Here is a 14,036-nt window from a genome sequence, read left to right on the forward strand (position 1 = left end):
TCACTAGAGAAGAGACTCTTTGTACCAAAAGAACCAAGTTTTTCTGCTCAGGTGAAATCCAGCATAGGCCCATGCTATATACTGAATTCTCTTACGTGGCAGGGCTCTTAAACGCAAAGCTCAAAGTGCTTTCTGCAGAATACTGTGAAATCCTGACATTATAATGGCTGCATTAGGAACTTTGATCCTGTGGTAAATATTATCTTCTGCTAGAGTCTAATGTAGATAGTTAAAGGCAGTCTCCAAAGGTTTAAGGAATGAGTTAGGAGAAAAAATTAATGTTAATTCCATTTAAATGAAACTACCAGCGGCTGCTGGAGAGGTAGAGATCTGTCAGTGAGCTTTCTTTTCACCAGTGAATGTGCTGCTTGGGTTTGTAGGCGGGAAGCCTGCAATGAAGGAGAAGGAGACCCCCCACTCTATGTCAACGTGAACATGTTCAGTGGGCAGCTGATGAACACCTGGATTGACTCTCTGCAGGCCTTTTTCCCTGGACTGCAGGTATTTTGCAATCAGATTTCCTAAGAATAACCATTCACCAGAAAGGGCTTCTCCCTTCCTTTCTTTCTTTTCTAATACCCTGAGCATTCTCTGTCTCCTTTGGATTTGGGAGGTCACTAACACTATATGTCTTCATCTCTCTGTTTGTGAAATTAGTCTCCAGAATATTGAACAGAGCCATTCCACACAATTGCAAAACCATGCTTGAGAAGTGACTGTGTATGATTTTTGTTTTTGTTTGTTTGTTTTTGTTTTGAGATGAAGTCTTGCTCTGTTGCCCAGGCTGGAGTGCAGTGGCATAATCTCGGCTCACTGCAACCTCCGCCTCCCGGGTTCAAGAGATTCTCCTGCCTCAGCCTCCAGAGTAGCTGGGATTACAGGCGCCCGCCACCACACCTGACTAGTTTTTTGTACTTTTAGTAGAGATGGGGTTTTACCATGTTGTCCAGGCTGGTCTCGAACTCCAGGCCTTAGGTGATCTACCCGCTTTAGCCTCCCAAATTGCTGAGATTACTGGCATGAGGCACTGCGCTGGGCTGTGTGTGAGTTTTGGATAATTATCGCTCAGTTGTTTATTCCTTGTTCATTAGTACATGTAATCTGTTTTTCTGTTTGCAGTTCACATCAATTTGGCATTAGTGACCAGATAGGGAGGGCATTTATTTGTCTGGGTTGTCACTTTTGGGTTGGTTTTGTCTTTAACCGTATGTGTAGGTCAAGTAAGAACTCGGGGGTAGAGGAGAGCCCAGGCAGGCCCTTTGTGGCATGTCTTGTCACTCTAGGAATGGTATCTCAGCCTGATGACCTGTGTCCTCTCCTTAGGTGCTGATAGGAGATGTGGAAGATGCTATCTGCCTTCATGCCTTCTACTATGCCATATGGAAACGATATGGTGCCCTTCCTGAGAGATATAACTGGCAGCTGCAGGCCCCTGATGTTCTCTTCTACCCACTGAGACCAGAGTTAGTGGAATCCACATATCTCCTCTACCAGGTACTAGAGTTTTGTTTTTTTTTTCTCTCTTTCACTGCCTCCCCTGACCCCAGCAGTTCGTCGTTAATGAACATTTGCTGAATGATTTAGGGTTATGTTGTTTCATAGTGACTCTGATCGAGTTACCCCCTATCTGTAGTCTTATTAGTGTTCAGTGTTATTCGTGACTTCACAGGACAGAGAAGGCATTTGCAGTGAAATATGTTTTTAACCTCATATTCCACAAAGCTGAATCGTGTTTTTACCATAGGACTTATATCTCACATCCTTAAATATTCATGAGGAAGATTTGTTTTCCAAATGTATTTGACCAGAAGACCCGTTTTTAGGATACAATTCTGCACCAGTGTACTGTGGAGCCCTGGTCTGTAATAACTATTCAGATAAAAAGAAAATTCATTTTCTTGGTTGTAAAGGAAATCATCTGGGATTCATCTGGATGCCTGTTTTTGTTTATATATGTATATAAACTAGTGTTCATCCTTTGTGAAATTACTGCAGTGGCAGAGGGAATGTGACTTTAACTGTGAAATGTCTTCTTCCTGACAGTTGAAGCCAGATATTTATACTTCTGTGCATGCCATACGTATGTACACGCAGAGAGTCCTCCTTCATTCACATGCACAGCAGCACGAGTGGTTAACTCACCAAGAAACTGGCCTTGGTGAAATTCAGTAGGCCTGTAACAGATGCCCACCATGGACCAGCCCTAGCAAGCAGAGCCTGAGTTTTAGAAACTCTGGTAGTGGGGCTAACACTAAGGTTTGAATTTATTTATTCAACAATTTTTTTTATACCGAATCCTTGCCATTTGCTTCAGATGAAAAAAGGGGAAAGAAATCCTATGAAATTGGTAGTAGTCCTCATGCCTAAAAAGGGACCTCCTGAGTTTTAGATAACCTCTCAAAAAAGGAAAAAGATGATAGACACCTGTTTGGCCTTTCTGAGCCCAGTAGAGCAAGGCTGTACACGGGGGATGGTGTGCCGATTACTGGCTGATTTCTCCTCTTAAGCTTAGTCCTGTAGCCTGTGAGCTTACTCCTCTTTGTTTCTTTCACTGCTTCTTTCGTGTTTTCAGCTTCTCCTTCACGTTGCCAGAGATGTCTTGCACTCTACAGCTTTACCCTCTGTAGCCACACCCTGTGCACTTTTAATCTGGAGACTGCTAACCTTGTTGTTTTCTTTGTTGCTTCAATCTGGTGCTAGGCATGAATTAAAGATCCCCAATTTTTAAACTGTTTGTTGGATAAAGGCTTATCTTCCCAGAGAAGTTTTTTTCTCTAGTAAAACCATCTAAGAGCATGTGTGAGAAGAGTAGGCAACTGAGGACTGATTTCTCAGGGTGACTAGAGAGGAGAGGGTGGCGGCCTCCTTTTACACTTTGGAAAGTCTTGTTCCCATCAGCCTTTCCTCATGGTGCCATAACTGGAATGGTGGCAAGGTCCTGTTTCCTGTGCCTGTGTCTTAAGTTTCTGGAGAGTTCCGAGGCAAGATAGAAATTGGATTTGTTCTCAGATATGGTGCTGTCAGGGTGGGCATTGTTTTATTTCTAATCATGATGGGAACCAAAGTAGAGTATTGTTCTACCCTGGAACAGGTGGTCTTAACCCTGGCTAAAGTTAAACAAGTCACAGGTACACTTTGATGTGAACTGATGGAATACCTTGGTCCTCTAACCGTTGTGACCCTGCAAGGTGAATGACCTGGGCCCTGTTTCTTCCTTTGGCTGGCGACTCGTCTCCATGGGGAAACCCCGCAGTCACCCCGCAGTCACCATGATGTTTGTTGATGGCATGTCTTCCAAGCCCATGCTGGATCACATTCTCTCGTGTTCTCTCTAGGCAACCAAGAATCCCTTCTACCTCCATGTAGGAATGGATATTCTGCAGAGTCTGGAAAAGTACACAAAAGTCAAGTCAGTTTTCTAAGTTCCTTCCTTTTTCTGTCAGCCACTTTTATTTCAAATTGTTTTGGGGAAATATCCTAGTTTGCATTTTAATTTATAGAACCAGGTCATTAATGTTACATTTACAGGGAAATTGCTTACCTTTTGGTGTAGTAGAACCTTTCCATTGTAGTGAGACCTGCCCTTTTTTTTCCGTGAGGTTCTAGCAGATTATGGGTGTTCATTCTAACTTCTTTCCCCTAGTTATACAATAACACATACACTAAAATGTTTAGGGAGTACAGAAAATATAAAGCAGTAGAATATTATCACTGTAATCTCCACATACAGAGAAAACTGTAGTCAGTATTGAAATGTATGTACTTATAATCTTTTAAATATATTTTTATATATGATGTGTGTATATATGTATATATAAGAAACATACTGTGTTTCAATTTTGTGACATGCTTTTTTTTTAACCCGCTATATCATGTTTTTTTTTTAAAGTGCTATCTTAAATAATAAGTCAATACTCAAATAATAAGTCAATTCTCAATAATAAGTCAATTCTACAAGTATTAGGACTAGACATTTAAATTAGTCCTTTTAAATTTGTTGCCATTTTCTTGGTGCCCTGTTATGCTTCTGGCCAGCCCCCTGCCACCACCCCCACACCCTGTAACTCACCTGATAATTTAGCAGCCAAAAGCACTTGCTAAGTAAATTTGCGAACAATCCAGGCTATAAAAAAGGAGAGCCCTACAGTGTAAACATAGTTTCGTATGGTGCTGGATGACTGGTTGATTATTCTGATAAGAGAATGTTTCTGCTTCTTAAGTGAATCAGCAGGTGGGAAGGAAGAGAGGCAGGACTGACCTGACAATTGTTTTGTAGGTGTGGGTACGCCACGCTGCATCACGTCATTGACAAGTCCACAGAAGACCGGATGGAGAGCTTCTTTCTCAGTGAGACCTGTAAATACTTGTATCTGGTATGTGTGTTGCAAGATGAACCCAGGAATATTTAGTATTGCTTAGAGCGAGCATTCGCATAGTCTTCTATCTGACAGATGCTTACTGGGCACAGCTACATGCTGGACATTGTGCATTCCCACGATGCAAATGCTGTCAGAACCAAAGGATATTACTATCTTCTTTCATGGTTTCCAACCTTGTTGAAAAGTCATTTGTCAAGTAAACCAAGAATTGAACTTATGATTACAAACTTATGACGTTAACAGGGGGAGTTTTAGAGTAAAAGGAAGGTGACCCTGTAGGGTGTGCTAGGTGGGAAATGCTGGTAATGATTGATACAGAACCAGCGTTAGTGTGGTGGTAGGGGGAAGATGCCTCTGAGGAAGAGAGCTGTGTTCATAATGGCTTCTCACTTTTCTTGATGTGTGTGATCTTGGCCAAGACCTGCAGCTCAGCCTTGTCTCTGTCCATATACACATCCTCAGGCACGTGATTGTGTGTGTGTGTGTGTGTGTGTGTGTGTGTGTGTGTGTAGAGAGAGAATTTCTGGACCTGGATGAAACCTTTGGTATTACCTAATGTTCATATGTTCATTATTTCCCTCACAAGAACTACAGCCTACACAGAGGTCAGGCGACTTGTCCGTAGTATGGGGGTGGCTGTGGCAGAGCTGAAATGTGAACTGTGGTCCTGACTCCCTGTCTGGTGGTCTTTCCACCTCACCCCTCTTCCTCCTGCCACTTTCCTCAGTATGGCCACATAGAAACGAGGGCAGGATTTCCAGGTTAGAAGATAGGATGGCAACTGAGAACTTGGGCAGAGGGTCAGAGATAGAAGCAGCTGCGATAAATTGCATTTATCTAGTTCTGTGGTTCCTAGGCCTGGGGCTAGCTGGGTCCAGATCACCCTGGGGCCCTTGCTAAGATTACAGCCATATTGAGTCAGAATCTTTAGAACAAGCATTCTCAGAAATCTGTCATTTTGACAAGTGCCTTCAGTGGTTTCACGTGAGCCAGGTTTTGGAGCTGCTGGTCTAATCCATTAAGATGATACTCTTCTGTGTCTGGTGTCTTTTCACAGACGACTGCAGAGGTATGTCCACCAGCAGCGCATGTGGTCTGTCCAGTGGGAAGACAGCTGTCCTGCTGTCGATTCCTGTGTGTGCAGTGGTTCTTGCTGTCCATGCAGGTGGCTCAGGTCTGCTAAATCAGGCTGGTCAGAGCCTAGCTGCGTATTTCCGTCCAGCAGCCAGTGGTGTCAGAAGGACGCTAACAGGGCAAGTTTTAGAGTAAAAGGAAGGTGACCCTGTAGGGTGTGCTAGGTGAAAGAACCTAGAGTCTAGGGAGAGGAAAACCTGTGATCTGCCCTGTTCTTCTCTTGTTACTGTGTAAACATTGACAAGCTGCACTGAATCTCATTTTTCCTCATCTTGAAATAGTTTAGGTGACCAATACAGTTTCAAAGAATTTCTAGGTATTCATTCATTCAACATTCACAGAACACTTGCCTTCTCCTGCACTGTTGCATCCCATATTGGGTTAGATGTTCTTTCTAGATGCTCTTTTGTTCCATGTCACATGCACCATTGAGGGAAAGGACTGTGCCTTGTGGCCATTGCGTCTTCAGAGCCCAACCCTTGTTGTGCAAGAAATGAACTGAATGTTGGTAGATGTGTTGGGCTCTGTGCTAGGCCCAGGCGATATGGTGATGGATAAAACTTGGTTCCTCCCTGCCAGCATTTACAGTTCAGGGACTAGGTGTCTGTGAGGCTGGGTGTAGTTCTAGAATTCCAGCAGGAGAACTCTTAGGTAGCACATGGCAATCATCCAGCAAACTTTTATAGACTACCTGTGCTTGGGCCTTAGCCTTGGAATTTCTGAGTCTCTGTGTCGGGGCGGGATATGTGTAGGGAAGAGGCAGGTCTAGGTATCTGAGTTTAGATGAAGCAGGTGATTCTGCCTTGCAGCCTGGGTTGGGCACCACAGTTGTCAGTCAATTCTTTTTCACCCAGTTGTCACTGAGAAGCATGAGGTCCAAGCAAATTCTACTCCCTGAGTAGCTGGGACACTCCCCCATGATTCAGTTCCAAGTGTGCTACAATTATTGGTTGTATCTTTTTTTCCCTTCCCACTAGCTGTTTGATGAAGACAATCCAGTACACAAGTCTGGAACCAGATACATGTTCACAACAGAGGGACACATTGTGTCTGTGGATGAGCATCTTCGGGAATTGCCATGGAAGGAATTCTTCTCTGAAGAGGGAGGGCAGGACCAAGGGGGAAAGTCTGTGCACAGGCCGAAACCTCACGAGTTAAAAGTCATCAACTCCAGCTCCAACGTGAGTTGCTTTTTCCAGGGGTGATTTGCATATATAGGAAGAGAAAATACTATGAATTCCTTAGTTGTTCAGACTTCCTGATGGAAAATTGATGGTGTACGCAGATTGGGAGATTTGAAAACACCTCCTAAAGACACCATTTACATAGATGTTGTCAGAGTGTAGGGAAACCACAGGAGCAGCAGTGGCATCATCACTGCTGGCTGCAGGTGCCAGTGGAGAGAGTGGCCACAGGTTCCTGGAAGAGGGGAGTCTTGTGGGAGGAGCAGCCACTCAGCAGGAGCCACCGCTCAGATCTGACTTTTGTGGCCTTGCCTGGAGGGAGCCGGCAGAGTCAACATGTGACCCCTCCCTGCTCCCCCAGTTGCCTGCTGGAGCATCTTCTTGGCTGCCTGGGGCAGAAGCTGGAGGCCGAGGGAGCCTATTGATATGATCCATCAGTGGACCTGGAGGGGCAAATGGAAGACATTCAGCAAAATCATCTACCAGCAGCAGAAGAGAAAAAAGCGGTGATAGTCACGATGGTCCTAATGAAGATGCTCTTCGAAGTGCAGCAAACACCCACATTCATTTGAAGTAGGGCTTTACTCCACATGCCTAGATTGTCCTGAGAAGCAGCAGAAAAAATTTGAAAATGGAAGTCCTTGCATCCCTAGTGAAAGTATCAGGTAGTTGTATTGATTTGAATAAAATAGGATGGTTTGGAAGTGAGGATAGGGAAATGTAGATCAGTCGAAATTTCAAATCTCGTTATCCCCCAGGGCCTCGGTGGTCAGGAGTTCAGCAGCCTCCCCACAGATGGGTTGCCTTGGCATTGGGGCGCCCTCTCATTGCAGACTGTGCTTCAGTGCTTTTCCATTAATGCCCCAGTAAAGGTCTTCACCATCAGTCTGTGAAGTAAATCGATAGGCCAGAGTGTAGATAACCACCTCCGCCCCCATTTCCATCAGTCATGGAGCGCTGATTGAGTGGACAAAGCATAGTCGGGAGGAGGGGGAAGGAGAGTGAGGGGAAAGTTAATAACAGCCAGCACTTGCAAATACATACCAGGGTTAACCTTTGCACCACTCTAAACGCTGACCTATGTTAACCTGTTTACTTCTCCAACAGCCCTGTGAGGGGCGGGTACTTTTAACGTCTCCATTTTACAGATGAAGAAAGGGAGGCACAGAGAGGTTCAGGTCCCACAGTGGAGCCAGGATTTGGACCCAGGCAGTGTCTTCTCTTTTAGGAAGGAAACATCTCTGACCTGCCACACTCGCTAATAGATCTGATCCCATGATTCCAGGGATTCAGGCCCTCAGGAGGGCTCCCAGTTCTGGATAGGGGCATGACCTAGTGGGGAATCCAGTTCCATCCTAGGCGTTTGTCCGTAGTGCCGTTGAAACACAGAGGGCAAGGACTAATCTCCAGAGAAAATCAAGGCGGGATTCCCTGAGGAGGTCACTTGCTGGAGATCCTTGAAGGATGAGAAGGGGTATCCCAGAAAGGATGTTCAGGCAGAAGCTGTAGCACCTGCAAAAGCACAGAGATGTGGGCTTGGGGGGCAGTCGGGACCAATAGAAGGATCTGCCAGTCTTAATCTTGCCGGGGATGAGGAGCAGGGCGTAGTTAGTTCAACTACAGGGCATGGGGAAAATGTTTCTTTGGAGATGAAGCGGATAATGGATGTATTTAGACAACTGCTTCCAGGGATATTGCAGTTGGTTAGTTCTCAAGATGTGCATCTCCTTTGAGGAAAAAAAGTGATGCGGAGGTCTTTAATTAAAAAAAAATAGTAGTCTTAAGCATTTAGAGTTTAGTTGTGAATGAGAAAAACATAGCTCAGAAAAACACATTGTTTTCAAATAGCAGAAATGTTTTCTGAAATTCTGGGTGTACTAAGGACCCCAGGCATGTGGCTTTCAGTCCTGGCCACTAAGTAGTTGCTGTGATGCCTTTTAGCCTCCCCAGATCTGCCATTTCTTTATCTATAAAGTGAGTGAGGATATTAAATTATGTCAGTGGTCTTCACCTGAGGGTGATTTTGCTGCTCAAGGGACATTGGAACAGTGTCTGGAGACGTTTTTGATTTTCACAACTGAGGCATAGGAGTTGCCACTGGCACCTACTGGGAGAGGCAAGGGGTGCTGCTGACCGTCCTACAGTGTACAGGCGGCTTCCACAACAGTTACCTACTTCCAAACGTCAGTAGTTCCCAGACTGAGAAACCCTGGATTAAGTCATCCAGTCACATTTTCTGAGAGATCAACGTATGAGTTTTTAATTTTCCCTCGTTTTTGTCTTTCTAGTGCAATCGTGTACCTGATGAGAGGAGGTACTCCCTGCCCTTAAAGAGCATCTACATGCGACAGATTGACCAGATGGTTGGCTTGATTTGATCTGCTCTCTGTGAGGCCTCATCTTGAACCAGACCTTAACAACCGAACCCAGACCATGCCAAAGTCCAGTCTGAAATGGAAGGGGACAGAAGTCTCGCTGTCCGTGATAGTGTAGGAATTTCTGTGCAGCACCTCACCACATCTGGTTAATCCTTGCACACTTCAGTGTTTCTCTCTTGTTCAATAAAATGCCCTATTAAGGATATAATTTGAAGTGAGAAGGTACATGGAAATTGGCCTCTTATGACATGTTGATGTTATGAGCACAATAGATTGGGCATTCTTTGGATTGATGTTCATAGCTTTATACTTTAGAACCTCAGTCTCTTTACTTTGCTGGCACCTGCTATACTGGAGTATTGCTATGTCTTAAAAAAATTTTTTTTATTACTTTTATTTTTTTGAGACAGGGTCTTGATATTCTTTTGAGACAGGGTTACCTGGGCTCAAGTGATCCTTCTGCCTCAACCTCCCGAGTAGCTGGGATTACAGGTGAGCACCACTGTACCTGGCTAGCTACTTCTTTATTAGAGGATTGAGAATGAAATTTCTGCAAAAGGGTCTGTGGTTCATTTGGTATCCCTACTTAATTGCATTGAAAATGTCATCCTTTCTGTTATTAGATAATTGGGCTCTTCCCCTGATATCCAACCATGATTTTGGATCACATGGGAGAAAAAATCATCCAGTTTTTCATGTATGCCTCAAGTAATCTTTACAGTGTTACAAATTATTTGCTTAAGAATAATGGTCTTAACCAGAATTCTTAACAGAGTCTCTTAAGTTATTATGTTATGGTCTAAGAGGTTAACTGACAGATCTTTTGGATGGTATTTTGCATTTTGAATATGAACTTACCTGAGGAAATCCCATAGTTCCAGAATCAGGTGCTTTTTAGGAAGAGAACAATACCTAAGGTTGTCTGAGCTTCCATCTTTCTCATATTTCCTAAGCAAGGATTCTCAGTTCTGACCATATTTGGGTTAAAGTTCTGTGTTTTTTTTTGTTTCCTATGTCTAGTGCCAATTAGCTAAATCAGGGAGAAAGAAATGATCACATGACTTTTTAGCATCCTTGAGCCATTTCTCTGTGTAATACAGGCTTTAGATTAGTGCCTTATATTGGTTTTGGTTTGGGCCACTGGATGTCACAGCTACTGATACGGTTTCTGGAGGCCTGTTTAGCCACATGGTGAGACCATGGTGAAAGGGGGATGGAAATTGCTTGGCCAGTCTTTGCCTTTCAACTTGTAAAAGTAAGCATGTAGATGGAGGAAGTTGTGCTAAAATGCCTTCTTTTTTTGTTTTATTTTCTTAGCCAGAACATCTCTCTTTGATCCCACACTGATACACACCTGCTACTCTTACACAGTGCGGCAGGGTTGACTCTTAGTCTGGCTTCCATGAAGCATCATGGGTGGAAACACATTCTATTAAAAAGGGTAGGAAATCCCTAAAATTTCCAGCCTCACATACCACGATTCTCACCTGTCACTGTTTGCCCACCTCTAAGGATTTCATGTGCATCTTTTCAAAGCTAGAAATAAACACTGTCTATGTTGCATTTTTAGTCAAAAGGGAGAAATCTTATTCCTTCTTAAAATTTTTAAGTGTTACGGTTTTAAAAATATATAGTTCAGTTCTTTGAGATTTTTGAAAAGAGGATTTTCAGTAATAAACGTGCCATCTCTATCTTTTAAACATTTATTACATCAATTGTTTTAAAATAGAAAAAATAAAATGCTTCTATTTTACCTTTTTTCATTTCAGAAGCATTATTCTGTTTATCAACAATGTCCCATCTACTGAATGGAAAACTTTGAGACTAGTATATATATTTTAAATGTTTTCACTGACTCATTAAAAATGTTAAATAAACATACGCACGCATGCATGCACATACACGAGCATACTTGTACCTGTGTCTCTGGGCAAACAGAGGTCGGACTGTTAGTGACCCATTTGGGAATATAGAGCATCTCAGAGAAGGAGGTGAGTTCTTCGTGCCTGTGATTTCTCTTGGCGCTCCCCTCCTCTCCCGCTCTGGCTTCTGTGGTGGCAGTGGTGGGTAAGCACTCCAGTGTTCTCTTAATGAGGCATTTTACCTGTCACTCGAGCAAGCCCGGGTGTTCCTTCCTCCTCATGCTCCTGGAATAGGGAATGGGGATCTCATGCTTTCAGAGTACAGAGTGCTGCAGGTGCTTCTCAGGGGCCACAGGCTGTCAGGAAACGTGTTTTATGTTAAGTCCCAAACCCTCTTGACTTCTGGGTACTGGAATTAATACCAGTAGGTGAGACTGAGGGTGAGTGAGTTAGTACATATTCATCCTGGTTGTTGAGCTTCCAGACTACCCAGTCCGAAGTTTGATGCTATGTAGTCAGTGGTTTGTGCGGCTGGATGCCAGAAGGTTCTTTGAGCCAGTTTCAAAGGTTACTTGTTTTCTTTTTGAAAGTCAGAATGTTAACAACTGTGATATATCCTGCCGGGCTTTTGCAGTTTCTTCTGTTCTATGTTCTGAAATACTGGGTAGAGAATGGATGAGGAGGAGATTACCAGAGAAGTTGCTTTGCTTAGTGCTTTGCCCCAGGAATGCCTCAAATCTGAGTGGACTTCATCCTTTGTGGCAGCTCTGAGCCTGGCCCATCTTCCTGTTCCCACGTGTAGCTAGTGTCTCGTGTCAGCTTTGCTCAGTGTGGTGGAAGCATTTTGCAGAACTGTTGTAGAAAGCTGCCTTATAGTTGGCTTGATGAAGCGTAATTCTCTCACAACAAACTTTCAAATCATTATAGGGGAGGCTTAGCTACTTTAGTTGATGTGACCGAGGAATCCCTTCTGGAAGAATAGGTGGCAAGGAAGGGTTTGCTAGCTCTCCATTTGCCCTGGCCATTGTGAAAAACCAGCTTCTGTATTCAAATCTTCCGTTCATTTTTAAAATTTTTTTTTCTGCAGCGCTTGTGCCAGAACTTATTCATTGTAACTGAATCCTCAGGGCTTTTCTTGTTTTAGATCATGGACTGTGTACGTGACACTTAAATAATTTTCTACGTATTTAAAGAAAAATGCACCAGGATGATATCTGTGCACATGACTATTAGAGGAGCGTCTGTAGGAAGTATCTGGTTTGGTCAGCGCAGTTGTGCAATCTGAGGGCCTTGTTCCTCCTCCTCTTCCCTCTTCTCCCCACCAAAGGAAGATATCCCTCTTAATGATTTCTTAGTTCAGTTTACTGAATGATTGCCACCTGTAATTCCTCTTTGGATTGTGTAGACTCAACATGAGACATTCCTTTCTGCTTTTGGAGGGCACCAGAGGCCTTTCTCTTTGAAAAATTTCTTTTTTGTCTGTTGACAAAAACAAAAATCTTTTTTCAAATTTAGTGCTGGTGTAAAGGTAGGGCTGAGTGATTACCTTAGCCACAGGGTGGCTGAGCAGGAACTTTAGAAGAAACTTCTGAGCTTTCCTGTCCATTCCCAGCATCCAGCTCCTATTCTAGTGCCTCTTCCCTGCAGGGCAGGGACACCTTGGGAAAGCGAGGAGGTGGGGCGGGTTGGGCCGTGTGTCCCAGGTTTCGCAGGGGTCGGAGTTATGCTCCCGCTTGAATCCGGACGTGAATCTGGTAAAAATGTCAAGTACCTGTGGAAATCCCTGATTCTATACCCTCTTCCTTCTTTCTTCAAGGCAGAGGAATAGTATTTTTAAAGGTTATTTTGTTTTAGTTTTAAATAGCAGAACACAAGCTGCATTTTTATTTATTTTGCATAAGAAAGGTAAATCTTCTTACAAAAAAAGTATAGAGTTGGAAGCTCGGGGAAAACTTACTGAAATACACAAATGCTTCTCTCTCTGTAATGTGCAATATGCTTTGCAACTTAGATGATATTTTATGTTTAATCTGTAAATAAGAAATGTATTTAAATTAAAAGGGATCTTTTTGTAAAAGGACCAAATGTTCTTTTATAAATGTAATAAGGAATATCTTGCTCTTTAAAATTTATTAGGATTTTTATGAGTAATTTTTATTAAAAGATTTCTTTTTTTGAGCTGTCATCTTGTTTCTCTTTTACATTCTCATGTAGACACATTACATGCAAGACAAACGGGAGAAAAATCTCTAAAGGAACTGCCCATCTAGATGAATAAAACCTTGCTTTTTATAGCTAAGCCCTAAGTAATACCTCCCCCGATGGAATTCCACTACATTTTTGTATGTCACACTCTTCCATTAAATGCCCTTCCCATGCGGGTCACAACTGCTTTTCATGACCTTTGTCCCAGCCCTGGCCTTCCCCTCTGCATTAGCCTCCTTTCTCTTAGCCACTGAGTCATTGTCTATTCTTACTGCCAATTAGCTGAGTATATCTGGGATCTGAAACCAGTTCTCTGTGTTATCGTAAGCAAGGTGCTTCATTTCTCCTCACCTCTGAGAGCAGTGGTACTTCATGGCCTGTGTGGGTAGAGTGGCACTTCACGGCCTGTGTAGGAAGCATGTGGGTTGAGGGTTCTGGAGGGCTGGCCTCCCTCCCTGTGTTGCCACCAGAGACCATGGTGGGATCTTGAGGAAGAGACCTGCTCCTGCTCTGTGACATCTGTCTTCCAGCTTTGGTCACAGTCAATTCTGATGGGCTTTTTTTTTTTGAGATGGAGTTTCACTCTGTCACCCAGGCTGGAGTGCAGTGGCGCGATCTTGGCTCACGGCAACCTCTGCCTCCTGGGGTTCAACTGATTCTCCTGCCTCAGCCTCCCTGAGTAGCTGGGACTACAGGCACATGTCATGACGCCAGGCTTATTTTTGTATTTTTAGTAGAGACGGGGTTTCACCATGTTGGCCAGGCTGGTCTCAAACTCCTCACCTCAGGTGATCCTCCTGTCTTGGCCTCCCAAAGTGCTGGGGTGATAGGTGTGAGCCACCAGGCCTGATGGGCCTTTTTAAAGGCCACGAAGCATGTCAGGGCAAAGGAGAG

General features: G+C 43.7%; 1 protein-coding gene across 4 annotated transcripts in view; it reads left to right on the forward strand.

The window, feature by feature from the left end:
- The window catches only part of EDEM1 (ER degradation enhancing alpha-mannosidase like protein 1), a 33,090-nt gene extending 19,968 nt beyond the window's left edge, over window positions 1-13,122 (forward strand). Inside the window, exons 7-12 of one of the 4 annotated variants that reach the window (XM_005547671.5) lie at window positions 381-501; window positions 1,324-1,494; window positions 3,336-3,409; window positions 4,277-4,373; window positions 6,491-6,694; window positions 8,986-13,122. In XM_005547671.5, coding sequence (XP_005547728.2) covers window positions 381-501; window positions 1,324-1,494; window positions 3,336-3,409; window positions 4,277-4,373; window positions 6,491-6,694; window positions 8,986-9,075 — 757 coding nt within the window. In that variant the 3' untranslated portion in view covers window positions 9,076-13,122. Of the gene's footprint in view, window positions 1-380; window positions 502-1,323; window positions 1,495-2,043; window positions 3,410-4,276; window positions 4,374-6,490; window positions 6,695-7,058; window positions 7,322-8,985 lie in introns of those variants that run through there. The other 3 variants (XM_045385860.3, XR_012431372.1, XM_065538903.2) reach the window with 3 other exon arrangements.
- The last annotated feature ends 914 nt before the right edge of the window (window positions 13,123-14,036 follow it).

Source organism: Macaca fascicularis, chromosome 2 (genome assembly GCF_037993035.2).
Source record: "Macaca fascicularis isolate 582-1 chromosome 2, T2T-MFA8v1.1".
NCBI classification, from domain to species: domain Eukaryota; kingdom Metazoa; phylum Chordata; class Mammalia; order Primates; family Cercopithecidae; genus Macaca; species Macaca fascicularis.